Source organism: Glandiceps talaboti, chromosome 6 (assembly GCF_964340395.1).
Source record: "Glandiceps talaboti chromosome 6, keGlaTala1.1, whole genome shotgun sequence".
In the NCBI taxonomy this organism is placed as follows: Eukaryota; Metazoa; Hemichordata; class Enteropneusta; family Spengelidae; genus Glandiceps; species Glandiceps talaboti.
Window position 1 is genome coordinate 22,178,092 of NC_135554.1, and position 25,180 is coordinate 22,203,271.

Below are 25,180 nucleotides of genomic sequence, written 5' to 3' on the forward strand. Positions count from 1 at the left end.
TACAACAAGCAAGAAGAACTTGGCCCTCCTGTGTCTCGCTATGGCCGTCTATTGGTACATGGTCCTTTTCACAGCCCTTATCGATACTCTCTTGCTGTTGTGAGAATACTGTAAATCCAGATATTTCCGCCACCAAAAATTTTGCGATATTACATTAATTCTAAAATACTTATTTTTTACCAATTATTCAGACTACATTGTGTTCATTAACTTAGTGTTTTTTGTTTTCCCGCGAAATAAGCGAAAATATCCAGGTTTACAGTACACGGTAAATCACTACTGTGTGACAACATCACAAAATGTCTTTCATTTCAGTGACATCGAGACCGGTTATGACGTCGAATGGAACTGTGTACAAAAACATATATTGTGCCAAGTGTAACGGTGCCAACCTGACGGAATTAGACTTTTGGACTACCAAAGTATCGTGTTCGTATTTTGATGAAATGATGGCTTTGGCCACAGCTGACGATTTCAATACAGCCTTTGATATTCTTGGCGAGGCATATTTACAATATTGCGACGTTAGCTACCTACCCCCTGCCAACACAAGAAGGAAACTTAGAGTTTGTATAAACTATATTTCGGATTGTTCGCTTAATCATTACGGGTTACCTGTTCCTAACAATTATAATGAAATCAGAGAGAGGTGCGAGTCATACCCCATGGGTCTTGTCTCTTCTGTGTATGGAATACCTCACTACAATATCCTTTGTTTGTTTTGTAGTATTGCTAATCGAGATATTACATGCGGTTTCAGTAGGAAATTAGAAGTAGACCGTTATTCATTTATGCCCATGAAAGTTTTATTCGATTATGATCCCAATTTCGGTCGAATATTACAAGTAAACGTTAAGGATTTTATTGGAGACCGCCAGTACACAAATTACTTCACGGACATGAATACTACGTTCACTTCAGGTGAAATGCTTGATGAGAACATTGACGGAGATCATGATCGTTCACACTGGAGGAACCGTTCACGCCATGTCCAATCACCATACACATTGGTCATGAAAGTAGTTGTGTCGATGAATTCACCTGTCGCCATTGGTTGTAACGCCAGCTTTGATCGCAATGTTCCTATTAGCATTGTGCGTGATGTTATCAGTGACGTCACACGAAATACTATCGTTAACGTAACTACATATTACGCTGACATAAACACATCAGAATGTAATGATGATGATGATGATGATGATGATGATGATGATGATGGTGGTGATGATGATGATGATGATGATGATGATGATGATGATGGTGGTGGTGGTGGTGGTGGTGGTGGTAGAATTTTGATATTTGCAATGCGAGTTGAATTCCTAAAACTAAATCCCCAAGCCATTGTACCTTTGAGCGAAAATGTTATTGTTTCTAGCGATCTAGTCATTCACATCATTTCCTTCACACTAACTCACAATTATAACACCTGTTATAACAGAACAGTCGAAAGGACACCTGTAGTACCGCTCCTATTCTACTACATGCTTGGCGACAATGGGCAGGCTGTCACTAAATCAGTAACAGCTAATAATAGTATCCAGACGTTTGAATGGGCAGAATTTGCTTGCGATCGTTTCGATATTGATAATCAAACCAAGTCAATAAGTTTTGAGAGTATTAGTAAAGACCGTGAAACGAAATGCGTGTTGCAATACTGCAATCAAGGTACGGTGCCTGATACTTTATTGTTGTGCGAGTCTAACTTATTACTGAGGATATATCTCGACAGTAGTGTTGATTTTGATGGCGAGTCTGTTGAGTTCAGCATCCAACATGTTCGATTGAAAAGTGATGTATTCATATTTTCATCGAAGTTGGATAGGCTTCTTGTTTGTTGGTCTGATGTTGATTATGTGAACGAAATACCAAAGTACGTTGACTATATGCGATGGGTCTCTGTTGCATGTTCTAGTATGTCAATCATCGGACTTATAGGGACCCTTATTTGCTATAGTACTTACAGAGAGTTAAGAAATATCCCAGGCAAAATAATGATGAATCTGTGTGTCGCTTTTCTTCTTGCCCAGTTGTTGACAACTACAACACTGGGCGCAACAGACTATCACTGGATTTGCCACCTCGCTGCTGCTCTGATGAACTACACTTGGCTTGTGTCATTTTCTTTGACAAGTGTTTTATCATTTGATATGTTTTTAGCATTTGGTACGAAGATATACTCTAGTGGCCTTGTCAAGGCAAGACCAAGACGACTGATCTGTTACTGTCTCTTTGCGTGGTTGACACCTGCATTTATTGTTGGCATCGCCGTTGTTATTGACAACTGCCAGTGTACTACTGTATATATTGGTTACGGTGAAGGTGGTTCGTGTTGGATTGGGAACCGTTTTGCTCACCTGATTCTCTTTATTGGCCCCATAGGCCTGATCATGCTTTTCAATATAGTATCGTTTTGCCTTACTAACTATATGGTCTACAAGAAAGTCAAGGCTAATGGTAACTATACCCAGAATACTAATGTGCATTGGAAAAAGCAACAAGTTCGCCTGGCCATGGGTTGTTTCATTCAATTTGGGCTAATCTGGGTCGTTAGTTTGATTGAGACTTTCGTTGAACATCTAGTTCTTTCCTACATGTTTATCATTCTGTGTTCACTACAGGGTGTGTACTTATTCATATATACGATAACGAGTAGACAAGTACGGGTAACGTGTGTGCAAACTATGGGATGAAATCAGACTTGTTATGAATTGAAAGTGTTCCCTTAGGTTAAATAGCTTCTCAAGAAAGAAGGTTGAGTTTAATAACAAAATTATTTTATCAAAATACTAATTATGCTACTTACACATGCACTAGTATTTTGTTTAGGAATAAATATATCACTCAATACTTCAATCATGTAGTACGCATATGTGAAATATACTTTTACATTAAATATAACGAAAAATCACAAATTATGTTAATCATTGTGTAACATAGCCTAATTAAAATGCATACATACATACATACATACATACATACATACATACATACATACATACATACACATACATACATACATACATACATACATACATACATACATACATACATACATACATACACACATACATGTACATACATACATACATACATACACACATACATACATACATACATGCATACATACATACATACATACATATACACACGCACACACACATACACACATACATACATACATACATGCATACATACATACATACATACATACATACATATACACACGCACACACACATACACACATACATACATACATACATACATACATACATACATACATACATACATACATACATATACACACGCACACACACATACACACATACATACATACATACATACATACATACATACATACATACACACATATACACACGCACACACACACACACATACATACATACATACATACATACATACATACACACACACACATACATACATACATACATACATACATACATACATACATACATACATACATACATACATACATACACACACACACACACACACACACATACATACATACATACATACATACATACATACATACATACATACATACATACATACATGCATGCATACTAAAAAAAAACCTACTAAGTTACATCATGTAGATCGTGGACGGGACCCCTCCAAGATCTATGTTACATAGCTATGTGTATTCTGCCAATAGTTTCCTGTAAATTGTGACATCTTATTCATTTCATGCAAGATTATGTCATTTGTGTTATTTATCATAAAATGTATAAATTAGTTGTTTGTAATAAAGAGATTTGCATCGTGACTATAACTCAGTGTGTGATCTGTGTTGTTTATTCGAATGTGGTAATTTCAAGCCCAGAGTAGACCGGCTACAGATATGAACGGAAAGGTAACAAGTAGCTTTTTGTTCAGTTACCAAATTGAGATAATACAGAATCAGTTAACAATGATACTAATTATGTCCATTCATACAAGACTTTTTCGTTAGAATAAAACCCCATGACTAAGTGCGTCACTCATGTAGTACACATCGATCTGTCAAGTACATGTATTCTAAAAACAAACATTCTCTACTTGAAGTAAAATGCAATAATTTAAAATGAAATGTAAAAAAATAAACCATGTTTACCATTATGCAGATTACCCTAATTGGTATGCAAGTGCAAATTTATGCACACATATTTCACTCGTGAAACTTATTATGCACTAATTCCGCTCAAAAGGTAATCTATCGACGACAAAATCCACGACCAAGCGATCTTCTTTCAGGACGCCATTTACGCTCTGTAACTCCAACTCTCAGTTACGGAAACGGAGTGTACTGCCGATGTAACTCTCTACACTGAGTAAATCGGCAGAGCGTACTTCTGAAAAATCTAGGTATATCGTTGTACCAGAGAAGCGAATAACAGCGAAGGTACACTGGAGTACATCTAGACTAGAGTTACGCCTGTGGGGAATTTGCTTGTGAACCAAACCAAACCAAACCAAAGTTATAGAGGTGCGCCCTCAATACAATAAATACATTTTACTTCGTTTTTAGAACATTACGTACGGCGTGGTTAGTCCTAATACATGTAATAGGGTAAGGGGGCTATCAAAAGATGGCACGAGGAGTTTAGTTTTACATCAACATTCGAAATGCTTATTTTCCATTATTCTCGCAATTCAGAGTTGTTATTTATTCCGCGACACGGCGAAATAACGAATTCTGGCTGCATGTAAATCATGTTTCTGTATCTATCACTATTCTGATACATGGAATTTTGAGTTGCTCAAATTTTTTGAGGACTATACTACTTTACAGTCAGATAAATTGGGATATGGTTCATTGATATTTTGCGTAAATGACTTTAAGTAAACATTGCTTTTCAGGGTTTTTTTTGACAAATTATGCCAAAACTAGGAAAAAAGACCTCTCTCCGACATACATACATACATAATAGTTATGTATTTAGTGGTAGCGGGACTGTGACTTAGAGCTGCATGGTGAGAGGCGTGGACATAAAATATGATTAATAAACCTTAATTGCCATCTAACCAAAGGAAGAGTCCAATGGCCAACTATATATTCCCTAAAAATGACAAAATGTTACAAATACAGTAGACGTGAAATACAGTACACTAAAACGCTATGCGCCTCTTCTCCAAGTTGATCAAATTGTACTCTGATAAACATACTAGATATATTATGATGTTTCAGCGTGATTTATAGGGGCTTCAGACTGGAGATATTTAGAGCGCTCTAAATGATTAAGTATTAACAGTTCGTTATATGTCTGCTTTCACACATGCTTTGTGAGAAGATGGACCAGGCGCCGGTAACATTCCATTGAAACAATGGACCTTACCTGTCAAAAGATTAGACATTTCCTAACCCCTTCAAGACCCAAGAAATGTTCAGAGGTACCCCAATCCCTCAAATTCAGCAAAAGTAGAAACGCATATATGCAGAAAAGCACAGAAACGGAAGAAAAAACCCATCAAAATCACAACAAACGCTACAATTATGCAGCTCTCCTACTATCTAAAATGGCTGACTTCGATCAACTACTACACAAAATATGATTATATTATTCATGTTGCTGATGAGGTTTTTTTTTACGTATTACATGTAACCCATATGGACAATATTTATATATACTTTATCCTGCTCAAATAAGAACAGTTTAAACCTATTCCACTTTGATATAAACAGAGTCCATGGATAAAATACACGTGTACTACTTCCTATATAGTACTGGCTAGGTAACGCGTAAAATAATCTTGAGAATAATCAAGTAATAATCTTGATAATCCCAAGTACCAAGGTCCCTAAAATCCGCGAAATGTCGACGTTACAGTGTTTTATTTACTTTCAGTAACTGGTCTATATTTGTGATATCATAGTAAAAATAATTGAATTTATGGCCAAACAAACCAGAGACAGTACGGTGGACTTCTATATTGAATCAAGAAAATCAAACAAAAAACGTGCCCAGTGAAACAGTGCGCATAGACAATGGTGGGGTCACACTGGGTCGTTGTAACTATATTAACCAATCAAAATTAAAATTTTGCATATTGAAATTTATTTACTGAGATTCAGGTTTTTAGACCACGTGGCTTTTGACATGACATCATCAGCTAAATTTGGCAAAACGGAAAGTAACGTAAAACCATAGGGAAAGGGACAAATAATCAATTTTTCAACACGGATTACCACCATTAGTCGGATCAGTGGATGTTTACACTCACGGCATAATGCGTTAATTTGGGCAAATAGTGAGTTAGTTCTAGCAAGCTACTAATTAATGCAAAGCCTATAAACTCAGATAAGACAGTGATATCAACACATTCAAGTATACTTGTCAGTGATATCAGGTAGGAAATAGAAAGAAAAAAACTGAGAGGAAACTATTTAAAACTTTATTTGAAATATACAGAAAATAATATTAGAAATCTGGAAAATCGCGAAAACAAAATTGATTATTTGTCCTTTTCCCTGTGGTAAAACATGGATGTATAACACGGAGCAAAGTCCGCATGGCTTTATGGATGTAGATCACTATAGCATAGAGCCTCAGAGAGAACTATTTGAAGTACAGTGTTATTTAACGTTACATAATTCATAATCGGACTACTAAACTACTGCGGTAAGGATTGCTTTTGCTCCGTTATCTGTAAATTAAAAAAAAAAATCCAGTGAATGATTGTGAGCCATGTGCCGATAGTGAAAATATGGCCCGCACGTACTTTCTGAAGATTTTTATATCCTACAAGTTCCATTAGTTCAATGTTCTAAATTGTAGAGAGAATATGGGTGATTTATATTTATACATGTAACTCAGTAGAATGGGTACCGCTGTACTGGTGACAGGAATGTGAACCAACTTTTATGGTCATTTTCCGTTTATTTGTTATTGGGGCGATGCTATGACGAAAGAAAATCATTAAATATCCATGTATACTACTGTTGTATTGACTTTTGAATATACACCTAAGCCAGCCCATCGAAAGCAGTGATATATTGAAGGTTTGTGAACTATATTCAATAAACTCATACACTAATGTTCTACAAATCCCTCCCGCCAAAGCAAAATGTGAGTGTGTTTATACTGCTACTAGATCAGACCACAGGCACAACTCTCCACTGAACGTTATAGCACCATTTTGTTTTTGCAACTTTGGTTTCTTTATATCTGAATAGCTTTCATCAAGTTCTTGTCTTTCCTGACATTACAGTAAAGCAGAGGCTGGCAATTGCAAAATATCATCATAGTAATCCTTCCAAAAACAAGATGAGTTTTTAAACTATTACTAGGGGAAAATTTTACATGGAGACATCTAGTTTACGTGCATAAATTAAATAACAAAAGACTGCAGAAAGAAATGTACACATTTTTCATTGTCTACTAGGTGTCGATCTCATGAACATGCATGCACCAAGATTTAGGACCTAGTCTGCTCTAAATGCGTGCACACATACAAATCTGGTGTTTCTTCAGGACTTAAAAATATCGGATTTAGACTGTACACAGTACATTTAATCCGGACCAGAAGTTGGAGCGGCCCTAGTCCTGCTTCCATGACGGTGCACGAGTCTGGAATTACTGACTTGACTCTAGGGGGAGGGACAATTGTCAGAATCGAGTCCCGAATTCCTCCATATGCAAGCAGGACTAGAGCGGCCCTAATCAGGACTTTTTCTGCTCCTGTGAACACCCTAATACAAACCATGGGTTCATGTGTTGTGCGGTAGGTCAGCGCTCTGGAAGAACCACGCCCCCGTGCGATTGAACAGGAAGATTAAGAAGAGCAAGTCAGCTAGCTGGAGTAGCATACTGGCTGTAGCGTTCCAGGTGTGAGACGCTATACCCATGCATGATACAGGTGTACTTAAACCTCTCCTCCCCAACTAGTACAACCGCGTAGGTCACAGTACAGCTACTATACACCGAGGGAGCGGCTTTCTCTACGTGTATCGCTTATCTGCATGCTAGCCGCAGCGTTCATTTCCTACTGTAATAATAATACAGCCACCAAGAACCGAATTGACCATTCTCGTAAATAACACTGGTTTTACTGGCACGGACGTTAATAAAATGGCAACCGACGAGCGTAACTTGGAAGACAGGCTCGGTGATGTTAATCTCTGTGAGTACTTTTATTTTCAATATGTCGATATAAATTTGGATAGTACTGCTTGCATACGCGTACACATACGAGTAAGTCGTCGAAACGCGTGCACCCGTCTGCAAGCAAGACTAGGGAGATCAATATGCAATAACTAGTTCGACGTTTAACAATCGTTTCCTAGAATAAATAAATATTTCGATTTTCGACTAACGCCCAAGCCCCAATAATCTGTTGACTGCGCTGTCGAGGAACACCGTTTTTTGGCTGGTCGTATCTTCCACGGCCAGGACTGCAAGCGGACGTATCTCAACAGCGTAGTAAACAAAACCCGAAGGATCTGGCCAATACTCCTGAACAAAGGTAACTTGACCCTCGATTATCCATGAATCTACTATTGAAACGTTGGCTATTATACAGAATACACACTCCTTTCTACCCTGCACACCTGCTATATACTTGTTGTTTTCAATATCAGCACAAGTTTGGACGTAGACTGTAACTTACATAGAAATTCATAGAATGTCGCACCGTTCAGCCCAAAGGGAGCCTTCAGTAATATTACAAGGGGGAGGGCCAGGGAAAATCAAGCCCGGTGTGTGGCGTAAAATGCACTCGTAAAATGTGACTCTCCTCCTAGTCCGTTGTTCTAAAAAGTGACTGTCAGCTGAGTTGACTTTTGCAAAATCGTAGTTCAAATCTTTGCACATGCAATTATTTTTAGCCATTCAAAAAAAAAATGGCAACAACGAGGCTCAAACCAGAAAAAAGGAAGAACCAGTTGCCAGCTCTAGTAGGGGTGTATGGCCAGAGCCGAAACCCCAGGCCCCATTTTAGACTCACTTTGACCAAAAATCAATACCCAATTTTAGACCATTACATGTTTTTAAATGATGAAAGTTTAGACCTAAATACATTTTCCTTTAGGAGGCAACATTTTGGGACAATTAATGGCAGTTATGATTTGGTAAAGGACAATGGGCCACATTTTAGACCAAGCAAAATTGAAAATAATAATTTAGAGTCTTCAGCTCAAAAAAACAGACCCCATTTTAGACCAAAGTGCTAGAAAACGCACCCCAAAGGGCGGCACATATACGTATACTTAAAATAGGGGAGTAGCCCCCCCCTAATATAAACCATTCAACCCTCATTCCTATAAATCATTTAAATGGTAAAGCTGTATGTCCCAATTTTTACTTGTAACTCTTTTGTTTAACAGACTATGATGTACAGCGTATTTACAGAGAACTGGAAGAGGTAAGAATAACTTATGTCATGTCATGTCATGTACAATACTTATATGGTAATGAGGTATAATTAAAAGGTATGTTAAAGGTCACAGTTAGAGGCTGTGACCCTCATTCCCAATCCTCACAATTCTGTAACTATTAAGACTGATTGCTTTTCACTGTGCATGCTATTTGAAGCATAACAAGTGAACTTCAAGTCCTTGCTTCACTTGAAACTATGACACACCTTTAAAATGTATAGATGACCTTGCATTGAATACAATGTACTTTAACACTAAGCTGAAAGGTGGCATTGTTACATAGCCCCTCCACTTCCTATGGTTATGTACACTTCTCAATTGTTTGTTATTTTATCCAGTAATTGACAAAGAAAAGTGGTGAGTTAGAGCCAATGTCTCCATAATAGCACTTACTTTTACTGAGTTTTCCATATTCTATGAAAATTTCAAGTCTCTTGTGTAGTGATATCCAAGCAAGATATACTGCCAATTAAACTTCAATAGATTGGGTTTAATAGTTCTGATAAACATTGGACTTGATCTGTGACAGATTTAACAAGGTTTTTTTTACAACTTGGTTATGACTGGTTGTCTGATTGGCTGGCTGGCTGGCTCAGTGGCTTGCTTGCTGGCCTGTTGGTTGGTTGGCTAGCTGGTTGATGGTTGTCTGGCTGTTGGCTGGTTTGTTGGATGGTTGATTGATTGATTGGTTGGTTGGTTGGTTGGTTGGTTGGTTGTCTGGCTGCTGGTTGGTTGGTTGTCTAGCTGGTTGGTTGGTTGGTTGGTTGGTTGTCTGGCTGTTGGCTGGTTTGTTGGATGATTGATTGGTTGGTTGGTTGGTTGATTGGTTGGTTGTCTGGCTGTTGGCTTGGTTGATTGGTTGGTTGTCTGGCTGTTGGCTGGTTGGTTGGTTGGTTGGTTGATTGGTTGTCTGGCTGTTGGCTGCTGGTTGGTTGGTTGGTTGGTTGGTTGGTTGATTTGTTGGTTGGTTGGCTGACTGGCTGGTTGGTTGGTTGGTTGGTTGTCTAGCTGTTGGCTTGCTAGTTGTTTTTTAAATAAAAAAATAAAAATAATAATAATGTTTTTTATATAGCACTTTCCCACTCTGTGCTCAAAGCACTTTACAATTATTACCCCTGGCATGGATCTATAGTGGCACAACGGCCCTTTATACTTCCTCAACTCCCTGGGGAGCATACAATGCATTGCAGTCTCTATAGGCGCATAGGATTAAAGCATTCACATTGCAACCTCTATCCTACCAGGTCCCCAATTGTACAGCTGGGTTGACTGAGGCACAGTCGTGGTTCAAATCTTGCCCAAAGACTTTAGCCATTCAGAAACAAATGGCAGCGATGAGGCTCGAACCTGCAACCTGCAGATTTCAAGCCGGCCACTCCAACCATTCGCCCATCTTGACTCCATGTAACAATATAAAAGCCTTTTTCTCTGACTACAGCTTGGTTATGGTAGAACTGATCCATTGAAAATTGAAGATTTAGTCAAAGTTGACCAATATCATTATTATGGGGTGAAAAGTGTGGACCATGCCATCAAAGTACTTGGCATTCAGTAAGTACATTATGGGGTGAAAAGTGACCTGAATTTCAACATACAGCTAAAACGATGTAGGCTTGGTGTTTCTCATGTGATATGACATTTAATACACACCCTCAGACAACTTACATGCAAAAGAAACAATTACATAGGTGATGTGCACAGTGGGGATGTAGAAGTAGTCAAGTTGAAATGCTGATAATCAGTTAGTAAAGAAACAATTACAGCTAATTCTAGGACAATATTTGGACACCAATTAACAGCTTGTTAGTGTTGGGGGGGGGGCTATGTCTCTGAATGTAGAACACTTGTTACTATTTGCTGATATTCATTTATATTTGATATTGGGAATAGTTTAGGGTGTCATTAGGTATAGACATTAATGGCATTTGTAGCATAGACTAACAAAGCATCATGCATAGCCATAGTTACTGTGTAAGGTAGCCAGTTCAGACATGGGCATCATGGAACAATGAAGCTAAGATTATGGACATTTATAATCTAATAACAATAGTATGTAATACAAGTACGCGTAAACATGTGCGTGAAACTGACAGGTGTGAAGCTTGAAGTGAGCGGACGATTGTGACTATTATTGCAATAAAGCTTACTGATGTGTATTTTCAGTGTTAACCTCCTTCCTTTGATGTAATAATCTTCAGATTCAACGAGAATATCAATACAAACACTTGAAACCCCAGAAAACCTAGTCTTTCCAGAATTAGAACAACACCATGTCCCCCAATCTGATTAAAATCTGATGTTAGATAGGCTGGTTTTCCTGTATTTACCTTTATTCCATCGTTATTGCGTCTTTTACGTTAGTTTTTTATTTTCCTGGACGAACGCCTTTGGAAAGGCGTTCGTCCAGGAAAATAAAAAACTAACGTAAAAGACGCAATAACGATGGAATAAAGGTAAATACAGGAAAACCAGCCTATCTAACATCAGATTTTAATCAGATTGCATGTCCCCGTACCACCGCCGTAACGTTACACGGTAGCTTCCTGGTTTACCTTACATCGACGTTGGTGGCGCACTTTAAAAATGAAGCGCGAGCGCGAGCAGACGATCGATCGATATTTTGTTGCCTTGCTAGGAAGGCCGAGGAAGCGCTCTCATATTCATAATTATGAAGACAGGGTATGAAAACGATCTCAAAAAGTCTGGGGACGTGCGTTACCAAAAGGTAGGGACAGGGGGGGACACTTTTTACCCAGCATCACAAAGAATTCACAGGGTAACCTAAATTATTATTTTTCATTATATTTCGTATTGGGAGTACTCAAACCTTCATGTGATTCAAAAACTTGAAAAAAAGGCGAAAATGACCCGAGAAGTGAAGCGAGAATAGACGAGACATAGCTTGGACAGCGATCTTGATGGGTGTACAAGGAGGTGCTGAGCGCTAAACAACTTCTTCAGCAACACCACTCGGTTGAAATCTATTGAAACAATCAATCTTTATTACACTCACAATAACACCATCTAATCTGAGTACGGTACAATGAAAGTCAAGGGGGAAAAAGCCTTGTTTATTGAACAATACAGTAAAAGTATATGCTGACTAGACAGATTATCATTTCACCTTGGCTTGTTTACTTTGCAGTAATATCTCAAAGAATTATCAATGAATTTACATGAAACTTAGTAGAAAGATTAATAATGTAAGGACCCAAGTATGTGTTTATTCACGTGTCTGATGGGATTTTGGTTACATTGTATGGTATGGTGCCAACAAGTCTTGAAAACTATAAACAGTGTAGCAGTTAGAGAGACGTCTTTCGAGAAACAATTTGGACCAGCTGTCCTTGATACATCTTGCTTTAGTCTATCAAGAAAACATACATCATTCATCACTGGTCAATAATAAATTGCATGATTTTTTAGGTTAGGTCATCGAATCAACTGCAAATTTTTCCATTATTTTATTTTAAAACAGTTCTGTGAAAAAAAATAAACAAACACTAGTGCTACTGGAGGAAATATAGTAGATGTGCAAGTGGAAGTAAAAGAAATATATTGACATGGGACATGCACAAGAGGAAATATTTAGCAAGATTTTATATAAATGTTGAAATAAAAAAAATAATATTGATATTTATATAACGGTTAGAACAAAAATTCTTCATATTGACATGTCACAATATAATGTGATTCTACTTATAATAACTGATCATGAGCCAAAAAAATCATGTTATGCTATATTATTTTTATATATGAATATAATAATTTTAATTTTAATTAGGCCATGACAATTAATATTGTCCAGTATATTATGTACAGAACTGTTTTGTACCTGCAGAAACTTGCTGAGTAATATTTGTTGACAATGGCAATAAGCAAATGAAAATATAAATCGATTGCAAAGGTGCATATTTAGACCACAAAGATTTTCAACTATGTGGACTCACTGGACAAGTGATAAGTTTTCATAATCTTCAATTCTTTTTTTCACCCCTTCAACCTGTCCTTCTAATGTTCAGCTTGGTATAGGAAATGAATAGAGAAACACATGTAGGTTCTAAAAAAACAAGCGTGCAATACTCCATGGATCTGCTACATGCAGGCTGCAAGAGAAACAAAAAAACATAATTGACAATAAACAAGAAATGGTCAGGCACTACTCAAAATGAATAAAGTGAAATAAAGTGAAAAAAATACAATCAACACACACAATCAATACTGACATAACCTTTTTTTTTTTGCTAGAGCTGTTAATTTACAAAGATTTCACAATGTAGTGTTCTGATGCAGCCAGTGATGACACTAAATTAAATATTTTTACCACTGAAGAATATCGACAATTCAAATAAAATTACATCACAAATTACAAATAATGGCAAAAGTGATCAACACATTTTTCTCAACAAGAGACATTTGACTGGTTTTGGTATGTAAATAAAAAGTCTCAAATGTTGGGTGTGAAATCATCAAGGTTTTGAATAAAATTGGCCATTGCATGTTTGATATATGGCTTTACACAGACAGACATTGGACACATTGAAATAGCACCCACCCCTTTTTTTCAGGCACAGAACAAAAAAAAAATAATCTTTTTCAAATGTCAATTTATTTCAATGAATGACCTGCAATTGTACATGCTCAGTCATTTATGATTTACCAATTGAACCTTGCCCTTGTATTTTAGCAAGATATATGGTAAATGTGTGAGAAAAATGGTAACATTTACATACTTCATAACCTACATGTAGAGTCTCTGGCACAGGTAAAAGGAAGGAGACAGAGCTGTGGGAGTGTTGTTTCAGTGTTTTTTGTTAAGGGCGGTAAGTAGGCAAAATCTACCTGAGTTCCCCTTTCATTTTACCAGGATTCCCCATCCCACCACAATCCTTGTAAATAGTATATGGGGAAACTGCCAGTTTTACCAGATTTACTACTTCTTGAATTGTTACCAGGGTTCCAAACCCTTAGCAAACACACTTTCCATTAGAAGAGTACAGGACAAATTTAGTTTCCTCAAGAATGCTGAAATGGGGATTTAATGGATGATGCAGCAAGGCATTGTCTCAGAAGTTGGTTATTTTGGAGCAATCTATTTCGATGAAATAAAATACAGCAAATCAAACTGTCAATTTATGATTAAATTAGGATTATGTTGCTTAATTGACACACACTATTACTTCAGACTTTCTAGGTGCAAGAAAACCTAGATTTATTCTTAGATATTTTTACACCAAATGTGATTTGTTTTTATTTATTATTATTATTATTTTTATTTTTTTTGGACGGGGGGGTCATAAACATTTGTGTAAAATTAACACTTCAAGATTGACTGAAAATAGCATTTTGTAAAAAAAAATAAAAAAAAAAAAATAAACAGTACTAACTAGTCTACAGCTGTTTATTGTATGACAAAGAAAAGAAGCACTGAAAATAAAACCTCATGTATGAAATGTACTGTTGCACACCAAAAATGCAACAATTAATACTTTTGACACATACTAACAAGTATTTACAAGGTGTTTTACGTGACTGGAAACTTGCAAAAGGCGCGAAAATGAGAATGGCCTAAGTGTCTGTGTGAAGTTAAACCGGTAAATTTATATCAGCCGATACATTTTCTGAACAGGCTCTAGTCTAGAGTGCAAAGTTACTTGCTTCACGCACGGCCCCAGAACCTGTAATAAATTCACGACGAACTTTTACTTGCATATAATAAAGTCACTGTCCCGGCACTACGTTCCGCCGGTTTTTCATAAACAAATGTTACAACCGTATTATTCGGGAAAACTTGACCATAAACAAATATGCTGGATTACAAAATAACTAAGCAATGACTAGACTGAAAGCAACATTTTCAAAACTAATTTACTGCAACTACTACAGCATGTTAGGCGTCGGCAAGACGTAATCAAACTCTGGAAACAAGACAGGTAAAAAAAATCACTGTAAACATTACCTTGTAACTTGTAAGTAAACTGCTCATATGTAATCACGCACGGTGACCATTGTATATTGCCAATGAAGCAATGAAGGCATGATGTCAAAACAAACACATAGGTGTTATCGTGGGTTATACTTCCATGGCCTTACCCACAACTTGAAGATAAACAAAGCCGATCGCAACAAGGTCAAGGACGTACACCATCGATGCGAGATTGATCGAAACACACATGTGAACACAGCTATCGTACATTACGGCAATGCCTGCTTTGCGACGAAACAGCAACACGCGGGGCTCTCTGCGAGTACCATGTTACGTTAATCGGTAACGCACGTATCCAGAAAATCGGCGTAGTTTTTCCTTTATATTTTCATGGGTTATCGTTAAAATATTGACATTCTGGTTATAGAATATTTACTTGTAAGACAGTGTCGATGAATTGTGAAATTATTGTAGGTCATGTTTGGTCGTGAATGTGTAAACGTTGAAATGTGTAAATTTGTATTGCATACCCTGTCTATGTTATAGTGTGCAGAGAAGGTGACATGAGTGAGCGCGTCCGCGCCCTTAGCAACCAATTGCAACAATGTATCATCCGACGTACCCTCGCTACAGAAGTGAGCCACCAACGTTCATTTTGACACGATATATTTCTCGAACTCACACATCACATGCATTACACATAAATCTTCATCTACAATAGGAAAAGACGTGAATTTTTTTGTTTCGTTTTCAAATTCTATTTTCATTTTGTTATTTTATATATTCACAATCTTAGCTTTATTGTGCCATGATGCCCATGGTTCAGACTGCTATTGAAATTTGGATGTGAACAGTTCTGTTGTGTGGTAGAGCTATAATGAAGTTGGTCAACAAAAATAATGATCTTATTTAATTTTTATTTATTTATTTATTCAGCTTTGACATATAAAGTCAGGATGAGTCACACAGGTGACTAACACCTATAGAAAGCGACCCTCCTCAATGTTCAGTGTTAATGTAGGAGGAAACCAGAGTACCCGGGGAAAACCTGCGTTGTTCGGTAGAGTCAAACTGAACGACACTCTTCTTACTTACAGTGTGGTAATTTTAACCGAACCCTGAATGGGGTTTGAACCCCGACCACAGAGGTAAGAGGCAAGTGGTTTAACCACTTGGCCACCGACAACCCTAGTTGTAATGGCTCCACTGATTAGATAACACACAGACAAAGAGGTTTCTTCCTTGTCTGTGGATAACACTAATGTGAGAACCTGGAATTTAAACCCAGGTCTTTAAATTTAAAGCCAACAAACACAAGTCTTTGAATTGTTCAAATGAAAAGAAATACGAAAATCAATAATTTTAAAATTCCATAGATATTTAGATTTCTGACAGTTACAAGTTTGACTTCTTTCAGACCAGAGGACACTGTACTTGATATCGGGTCAGGTCTTGGTGGACCAGCTAGGTATGTCGCACATGTTACGAAGTGTCAAGTAACAGCTTTGGAAATTCAGCATGACTTAGATGTGACTGCTGAAGACCTAACCAAACGTTGTAATCTAGACAAGTACGTTACACATGTATGTGATGATTTCCTGACTGTTGATTTTGGTGAGTCGCAAGAAATATGTAGATAATTAATTAATTCTTCCGCTCAACCAGTCTCGTGTTAATTCATGTTGGCTATTTTGACTTCCACCGAACCAGCCGAGTGTTAAGTCATGTTGGTTATTTTTGAATATCGTCTCCCTTACTCCAAGCATTTCCCAAATGGCTTTTTACTTTATATTATGAAATTTAATTCTGTCAGAAAGCCAACCTAAATTCTTATCAGATTTTTCGACTTGACTCTAGGCTACATATAATACCATTTCATTTTTTTCTGTAATGAGTTTTGTGAAAGATATGAATATCGTTTTCTAACGAAATTGAAATAATGACTATTTATAATTTCATAAGATTTCATGAATGTCAGCACATGTATTTGTTGCAGAAACATTTTTATGGAAAATTGATTTTTGGCGTTTGGGCGCAAATTTATTTTGGTGAATCAACAACAGGAATTTTTCAAATCAATGACAAATAAATTCAGTTTACAAATCGGTATCACTTTTGTTGGTTATATTTTGGTTTTACACCAACTTTGTTTCTCTCTTCTCCTTTTAGTTAGTCAAAATTTACCAGTAAAAACACTTCCAATTTGATGCAAATTTATTGGGTGCAAAAATGTTTATGGGTGTTAAATGTTTCATTTAGTTTAATTACACTCTGTATCATTGTTCCATGCCAGCTCCAGTAAACCTAGCATGACGTAATTTTGTTTTTATGCTAATTTTAACGGGTTCATGCATGCACAGCATTCATGTGGCTGCTGTAATAAATCCATGCATGTGCAGTCATTCGTATCGTTGGTACTGCAGTTTCAACAGCTCAGTAACTCAGACAGCCTAAAAATAACAATTTCATGTCACTCCGACTCTGTTCCTCCTGTGGAAATCATCTGAAAGGTCATACAGGTCTTAGTGTACGTTTTTGTTCGTCGAATATGTTGAAATCACCACAACACCAGTCTACTGGCCCAGACAATTCCGAGTATGTTGAATCGACAGACCAGGACATTGCAAGCACCGAGCAAGATAATCACAAGAATCATTTTCATGAGAAAATGATTGAGCTAAATGGTTTAAGATCCAAAATATATATGTCAAGTGAGGGTACCAAAAAATTGGTATAAAAGTGGACCTATTCTTACAAAACAAAACATGACAAGAATTATTCTGTGTCAATAGTGTGTCACAAACGTACAGTATTTCATAGAAAGATAACCCCACTGCTGCTGGTGAGCCCATTTCTTAACAAAAGTCACACAGCTAGCGGCTATGGTAGGACTGATAGGTTCATGAATACACAAAATATTTTCAATACCAGTTTTATTTGTATTGGTGTATTTATTTTCCTACTTAACCTTGTTTTTATTACTCATTTGATTGAAAAGTCATCTGTTTGCATTCTACCAGCATATTTTAGGCCTCTGCTGAATGAAACTGGTGATATGCATACATTTGCCTGTATTTAGAATTTTACCATACCTTGTTGGATGTTTACACAGAAGAAGTATTTAACTACATACTTTATATAATAATATTGTCTTTATTTGTTTTCATCCAACATATGACACAATATTAATACCTATTGTTATAAAAGTCAAGAGATTTGTGTTTGCATTGTTTTCATAACATGTATATCCTGAATGGAAACAGCTGTGTACCTTTTCATATCAGGGTGACTCTATTTTTTTTCTCTGTTTCTCATTACCCGACCAACCCAAATGTTCAGCTCCGACATCAAAATAAACAAATATTTTTATTTTCACCCACCCTTAATATTTTGCGGAACAGTGCCCTCTCTGTCAAGAAAAAGCAAGTGTCTGGACTGTCAATGTCATATACAGTCATGGCGATGACAACAACATTTTTTTCATGACAAAAGTTATTCAAATAGGGGGTTGAAAACATACCAATTGTGTAGAGAAGCTGGGAAAGAGTGTGTTACCAGGAATTCAATAAAAAGAAGATAGAGAGGAGGAAAAAGAGAGGCAGAGAAACATGAAGATGATTTTTTACTTTTTTTTAAATCAAATGACTGACCAACCCATTCTTACCACAAAAAAGTAATGAGAAACATAAAAAAAAGATGGTCACCCTAATAGGTCATATTATGACTTACATAATTATGAATAATGATAATGATCAATGTTTTCACAATCAATATTATGTTTCCTTGGCAAACATTTTTAACTGTATTTTTTAAAACTTTTTTTTTCCTACAACATTTATACTAGTATTGCAAATTGTGGTTTTGGTATGTCTTACAAAAAAAGCATACATCATCATTTTCCAATGGATAAAACAATAATTTTGCCCTGGAATTTTGAATCAACGTCTGTTCATAAATTGTTACTACATGGGATAATTACCAGTAGGGCTCCCTAGTTATGAATTGATTATTTCATTAAAGCTGCACATTAGTTGCATTCATATGTGTGCATCTCAGGGTCCCAATACATGCTAAGAAAATATATCCTAAACTAGGGATGTTCAAACAAAAATTTATTGATGAGCAGAAATTGACAGAATTTATAAAAAGACTTCACCAAGGGAAATGTACTAGCTTCATGTAAATAAGCCAAATTTGACGTGGACAGTCAGAACTTGGGATGGATAACATATAATGTGATCAACGCATGTGTTTGTCAACGAAACAAAATTTAAAATCACTTTGTCGAGACATGTGTGTTGGATGACCTCTGAACTTTGCATGAACTTTGAAATATTACCACATCCTTTTTTCCCCAATCCTTAGGTACAAACAAGTATGATTATTTGTTGAGCTGGTTGGTATTTCTACATATTCCAGATAAAGAAGCTGTCTTTGAAGCATGTTTCAGGCATTTAAAACCCGGTGGAAAAATGTAAGTTACTTGCATTAATAGAAAAGGGGCCAGATGTTTGTCTGGATTATTTTTATTTCACATAAAGAAATACATCAGAGGTATCTTAATACTGTCCCAATTTAGAATTCATAGAACTTTGTGTTCATTTTTTATTTCATTTTTTTTCTGTCACATACATTTTGCACAATTGCCAAGAGACCCCAAATTGAAATGTGTTACATGTTGGTGGAGGGTCTATGGTTACATGCATTGTTCTGTGACTGTGTTAGTATCAATCCAGTACTGCCTCATGGGAATTAGTAAACATGCATATACATTAGATGATTGATAAATATATTCATGACTAAGTTACATAGTGCCTTCAAATAAGGAGTCATGAATATTTCATCATTCATCTAATGCATATTCACCTCTGCTATCTCCCATGAGGCAACAGTGGACCACTGCTAGGACAATGAATGTGAAGTAATTTAGTAATGATCTGGCATTTTTTGGCAATCATGTTGTGAAATTTAAGTGATGCGAAATAATGAAATGACCACTCTCCAGAACCATTAAATGCCAGAACCCAAAGCTTATCAAAATGCCTTCATTTCCTGGAGTGACAATGCGCAGTCCTACTGTTAAGACACCTGTGGAATGTGTTCAACTGTCCTAATATAGGATGTACCTGTGGGAGGTCTCCTGACACCTATGGTCTCCTCAAACTGTCCTGTTTTGTGTGTATGTGCACATGACTCAGAGTAAAATGTACTATTCTGCATGTAAATTCAAAACCATCCAACCTGAGCTTTAATAGGAATCATTTCTGTAATAATGTTTTGTTTTCTATCTCAGATATGTGGAAGATATGTTTGCAATAGGGAAGTTCACAAAGTCTGAAGACTCGGCATTCCAATCTGTTGTTTATAGTGAAAATTTGAAATCCAAGGATGGTTATAAAGAAGGTCTTCAGAAAGCTGGATTCATTGATGTACAAGTAAGAATAGTTTGAATATTAAATTACCAACCCCTCCTCCAAAATTCTGAATCAGAAGTATTTATCATCTATGTTAGCCCCCTCCTCCCCTCCACTAATTGAATGAGGATATCCTCTATGTCAGCCACCTCCCCCTCCACTAATAGAATCAGAAAGATATCGTCTGTTAGCCCCCTCCCCCTCCACTAAGGGAGCCTTCAGTATTTACAGGGGGAGAGCTGGAGGAATAAGGGGGGGGGGGGGGGGTCACATTTTACAATCCATAGTTTTGTGACCAAATTGAATATTCAATTATTGTCAATTTGTTTTGTGTGTTTTGAGATGTAAACGTGAGATGATCAGTACTCAATGAGTACTTTACATGCCAAAATACAAAAACAAAAATACACATATTGTTTAATAAAACGATGCATTTTGTTGAGTGTACCATCTCACCTTATCACTCACACTGTCCGTGAATGTTGTTGTTAAAATATGATGATGATGATGATGATGATGATGATGACGACTTAGTTTTGAATGTCATAGAGAACACGGATAGTGATACATGTACTGACACAAGTAGTAACAGTGAGTCAGATTAGAGTAACACTGATAATGGCAATATTGGAGGTAAAGGTGATGATGATGACAATGATATCAGGGAACTGTTACAAGTGACCAGAGTATGCATAACATTGAAAGCAAGTTTTAGATACTAACTAGATTGTGTATGATAATAAGAGAAAGGTCACTAGCCAGTTTTTTAATGTTCGTTACTTTACAACCATTGCAGGAGTTATATAGAAACGCCTGTGATGAGAATGTCATTTTATCAGTAGTGTACAATGAAAACTCTCTTTGAGGGTGCCATCAATGGTCTATGAATTCACCAATTTCACAAAATGTTGTCCACACACTCTTTCCTGTAGTGACATGGACATTTTCTCCGCTACCCTTGAAAAACTACCAACACACTCCTGACTAGTTGTTTTGTCACATCCACAGACTTTCAATTCTGTAACTATTTGTTGACGATCGAAAGTCTTCATTTAGGCTTTTTCCATATTGAAATAGACGACCACTACTTGAAGGTATTACAGAAAAGACGACTGATTGCAAATTTAATATGACCTACATGTTGGTGTCAGATCACCGATTGGTTTGAAGGTACATACATGATAAAGTGTGGAGTAGCAGTGACAAAAATCATATTTGATGTCCGAATAGCCTTGGTTCAATATTAAAGTCACTCTATATTGTAAATTGTCATCAAAATTGTATTAATAATTGTAAAAAGCTAAACATTTATTAATAAATTGGTAGTCGGCTCATTCATTACATAGACCTCCTTACATAAAATGATATGGTCAAACGAAATGTTTTAGCACCCATTTCGGTGATGAACAATTATCCTATTTAGGCTGTTAGTCCTGCTTGCATACGGAGTAAAGCGGCCCTTCATTCTCCGTCACGGTGTTGAGTGAAACGCATGCACTAGCAAGCAGGACTAGTATCCTGTCAGAACCAACAGTTGACAGACGACGCGTACGGTTGCCTTTTTAATTAGAGTGGCATTGATCCGGTTCTCCTGAAATACTCAGATGACTTCTGTCATTTAGATTTCAAAATCCATTCAAGAGATTTCAAAAAGGACCGTACACAAGCGGAGTTGCTAAAATAAAAACTCCACAAACACATCTGTTGTAAGACGTGTATATGTTTTGTTGTATTGCATGTGTGTGGGTGATTTTTCGCCCAAAACTCAACATATAATCTATACACTGAAAGTTTATTTTTAGGACCAGACAGACTATTACGTTGCATTATAGAAGCTTACCCTCAAATGTTATGTTACAACATGACAAACTTTCACAGACACAGACAAACTCATAAATGAGTTGCGTGAACCACAGACAAGTACATGTTTGTGCATGAACCTACATCAGAGGGGCCCAGTGTTGTTTTTGTACCAATATTTGTCAGTTTGATAGTGATAAGAAGTAGACTTTTTTAGTTCTGATCACAGCCATTTCTGTATAACTCCTGCAATGGTAATATATGTACAAATATTGAGTCAAAATCATTTCATTTGTGTGAAAATAATACATATAATGGGAATATTGATTAACGTTCAGTATATGCAAATGTCATGGGGAGGGTCATGTTTTACAAAATGGGACAAAGGGGAGGGTTTCTTTTTAAGACCATGTGTGATTTCCTCCTGCCCTCCCCTCCCCTTGTCAATACTCAAGGCTCCCTAATTGAATGAGAAGGATATCCTCTGTCAGCCCCCTCCCCTCCACTAATAGAATCAGGAAGATATCTGCTATGTTAGCCCCCTCCCCCTCCCTAATTAAAGTAACAGGGAGCAAAAGTGTAATACTTTTATTTCCAAGGCACAGTAATTAAGACATTGATATAATTCTGAATTTCTTGTCCTAACTAGATTACAGATATGACTGACGACTGGACCAACTACACATCAAAACGATATGAAGAATACAAACTAAAAAGAGATGATCACATACGAGTCCTTGGCAAGGAATCAACACAACAACTGGAAGAGTTCTATAAGGTTGTGGCCGAGTCATTTGGCGGCGGCCATCTTGGAGGAGGTCAAATTGTAGCAACCAAACCTTGAAATGGATTTATAGCCACACAGGCAATAATTCTCATGGCACCCACCACTTCATTATGTGCCCCCTCTTTATGTTTTCATGGAAATTAGCCAAACGAGACCTATCTCCAAAAAGCCTATTGCCACCACAATAGTTTTATTATTTTATTAGCTGGTGTCTACATTTCTGTATATTTTAAGACCCCAAGGATATTATGACCTTGACCTCCATTTCCAAGGTCAAACTGAAATTTGGTCAATGGAAGTTTTGTTCTTGGAGTCACCATTCAGTTGTTGACACCAGTATTATCACAGTAAACCTTTCTAATAAGACACTAATCCATGACCTTGATCTTCATATTCAAGTTTAATGAGCAGTTTGCTCCATACATTTAAAGTAATTCAAGTGTATACATCCATCCTTTGAGAATTCTGTGTAAAACTGAACTGTGTGTTTGAATGCAGAAGACTTGTTATAAATGCATAAAATGCATAAATGCATTGTGGGAATATTGACTACAGCTGGAACTAGTCATAGTATGGATACAAGTATTATGTTACAGACATGGATATGTCTGATGTACACAATATTGCCGATATATTTCTTACTTGTTTTACAGTGTTTTTTCAGTATTTATCTTTGCAATTATTAGCATTTTATGTATATTTGGGGTTTTCTATCAGTAAAATGGGACCAACTGTACTTATTACAATAAAGCTAATTTATAACACTCAACAGAATGTATGATGCTTTTGTACTTGCTTTGCATGTAATACCATGATTACTTGAAGTATTACAATTGTAGTAGTAAATAGCCAGGCAACTGAAAGCATCGGAAAGGTAGCCATATTTGTGATTAAACTAGCCTCAGAAAGGCAGCCATATTTGTGATTAGACCATCCGTAGAAAGACAGCCATTAGACCATCCGTAGAAAGGCAGCCATATTTGTGATTAGACCATCCGTAGAAAGGCAGCCATATTTGTGATTAGACCATCCGTAGAAAGACAGCCATTAGACTAGCTCTGGATGTATGCGCTATGATGTTCGACACGTCTTTCCATCATTTTAGATGGAAAGACGTGTCGAACATCGTAGCGCATACATCCAGAGCTACCATTAGACCATCCGTAGAAAGACAGCCATTAGACCATCCGTAGAAAGGTAGCCATATTTGTGATTAGACCATCCGTAGAAAGACAGCCATATTTGTGATTAAACCATCCGTAGAAAGGCAGCCATATTTGTGATTAGACCATCCGTAGAAAGGCAGCCATATTTGTGATTAGACCATCCGTAGAAAGACAGCCATTAGACCATCCGTAGAAAGGCAGCCATATTTGTGATAAGACACAAGTTCTCCCATGCAACGAGACGTCAGCGTCCTGCTTTCGTTGAATCAAGCAACACCAATTTAACTTTTAACCATCAGTCAAGTGCGTCAGGATTATTTCAAAAGTGTACATTTTCAGTCAATGTTCAATTTGTTAACCATTAAATTAAAGTAGACTGTGTAACGTCGCGTCTCTGATTTACTGCCTCGAGCTTTCTCCATTCAACTGAATCAACGCCGAGATATCTATTTTTAGCAGTGTACAAGATTGTATATTGTTCTTATGTAAATATCCAAACAAAATTGTTACTTTCTTTGACCTCTTGCCCCGTTTTCTTCGTTGCTCTAGTTTTCAACGCGTTTTCGTTATGCATTATATGATGTAAATAAAGTAATTTATCAATGCAGTGTGTGTGTGTGTATGGGCGACATGAACGTATTGCTTCGGCGGGGGTTATTGCTTAATTAGATTATCCGTAGAAAGGCAGCCATATTTGTGTGGAACATCAA

General features: G+C 36.9%; 1 protein-coding gene across 1 annotated transcript; it reads left to right on the forward strand.

Moving 5' to 3' along the window:
• Nucleotides 1–7,787: 7,787 nt before the first annotated feature.
• Nucleotides 7,788–24,339, forward strand: LOC144436609 (uncharacterized). The gene is made up of 7 exons (XM_078125431.1): nucleotides 7,788–8,125; nucleotides 9,327–9,364; nucleotides 10,816–10,928; nucleotides 16,721–16,917; nucleotides 19,669–19,777; nucleotides 20,597–20,738; nucleotides 23,167–24,339. Exons 1-7 carry the CDS (start codon nucleotides 8,074–8,076, stop codon nucleotides 23,359–23,361), a joined length of 846 nt encoding a protein of 281 aa, XP_077981557.1. The 5' UTR covers nucleotides 7,788–8,073; the 3' UTR covers nucleotides 23,362–24,339.
• Nucleotides 24,340–25,180: the final 841 nt, after the last annotated feature.

Bases quoted from the DNA above. Each gene is read 5' to 3' on its own strand.
- LOC144436609 (XM_078125431.1), top strand. From the start codon at position 8,074: ATGGCAACCGACGAGCGTAACTTGGAAGACAGGCTCGGTGATGTTAAT. The intron at 8,126-9,326 runs GTGAGTACTTTT...TTTGTTTAACAG, and splicing joins GCTCGGTGATGTTAATCTCT to ACTATGATGTACAGCGTATT. The intron at 19,778-20,596 runs GTAAGTTACTTG...TTTCTATCTCAG, and splicing joins TTAAAACCCGGTGGAAAAAT to ATATGTGGAAGATATGTTTG.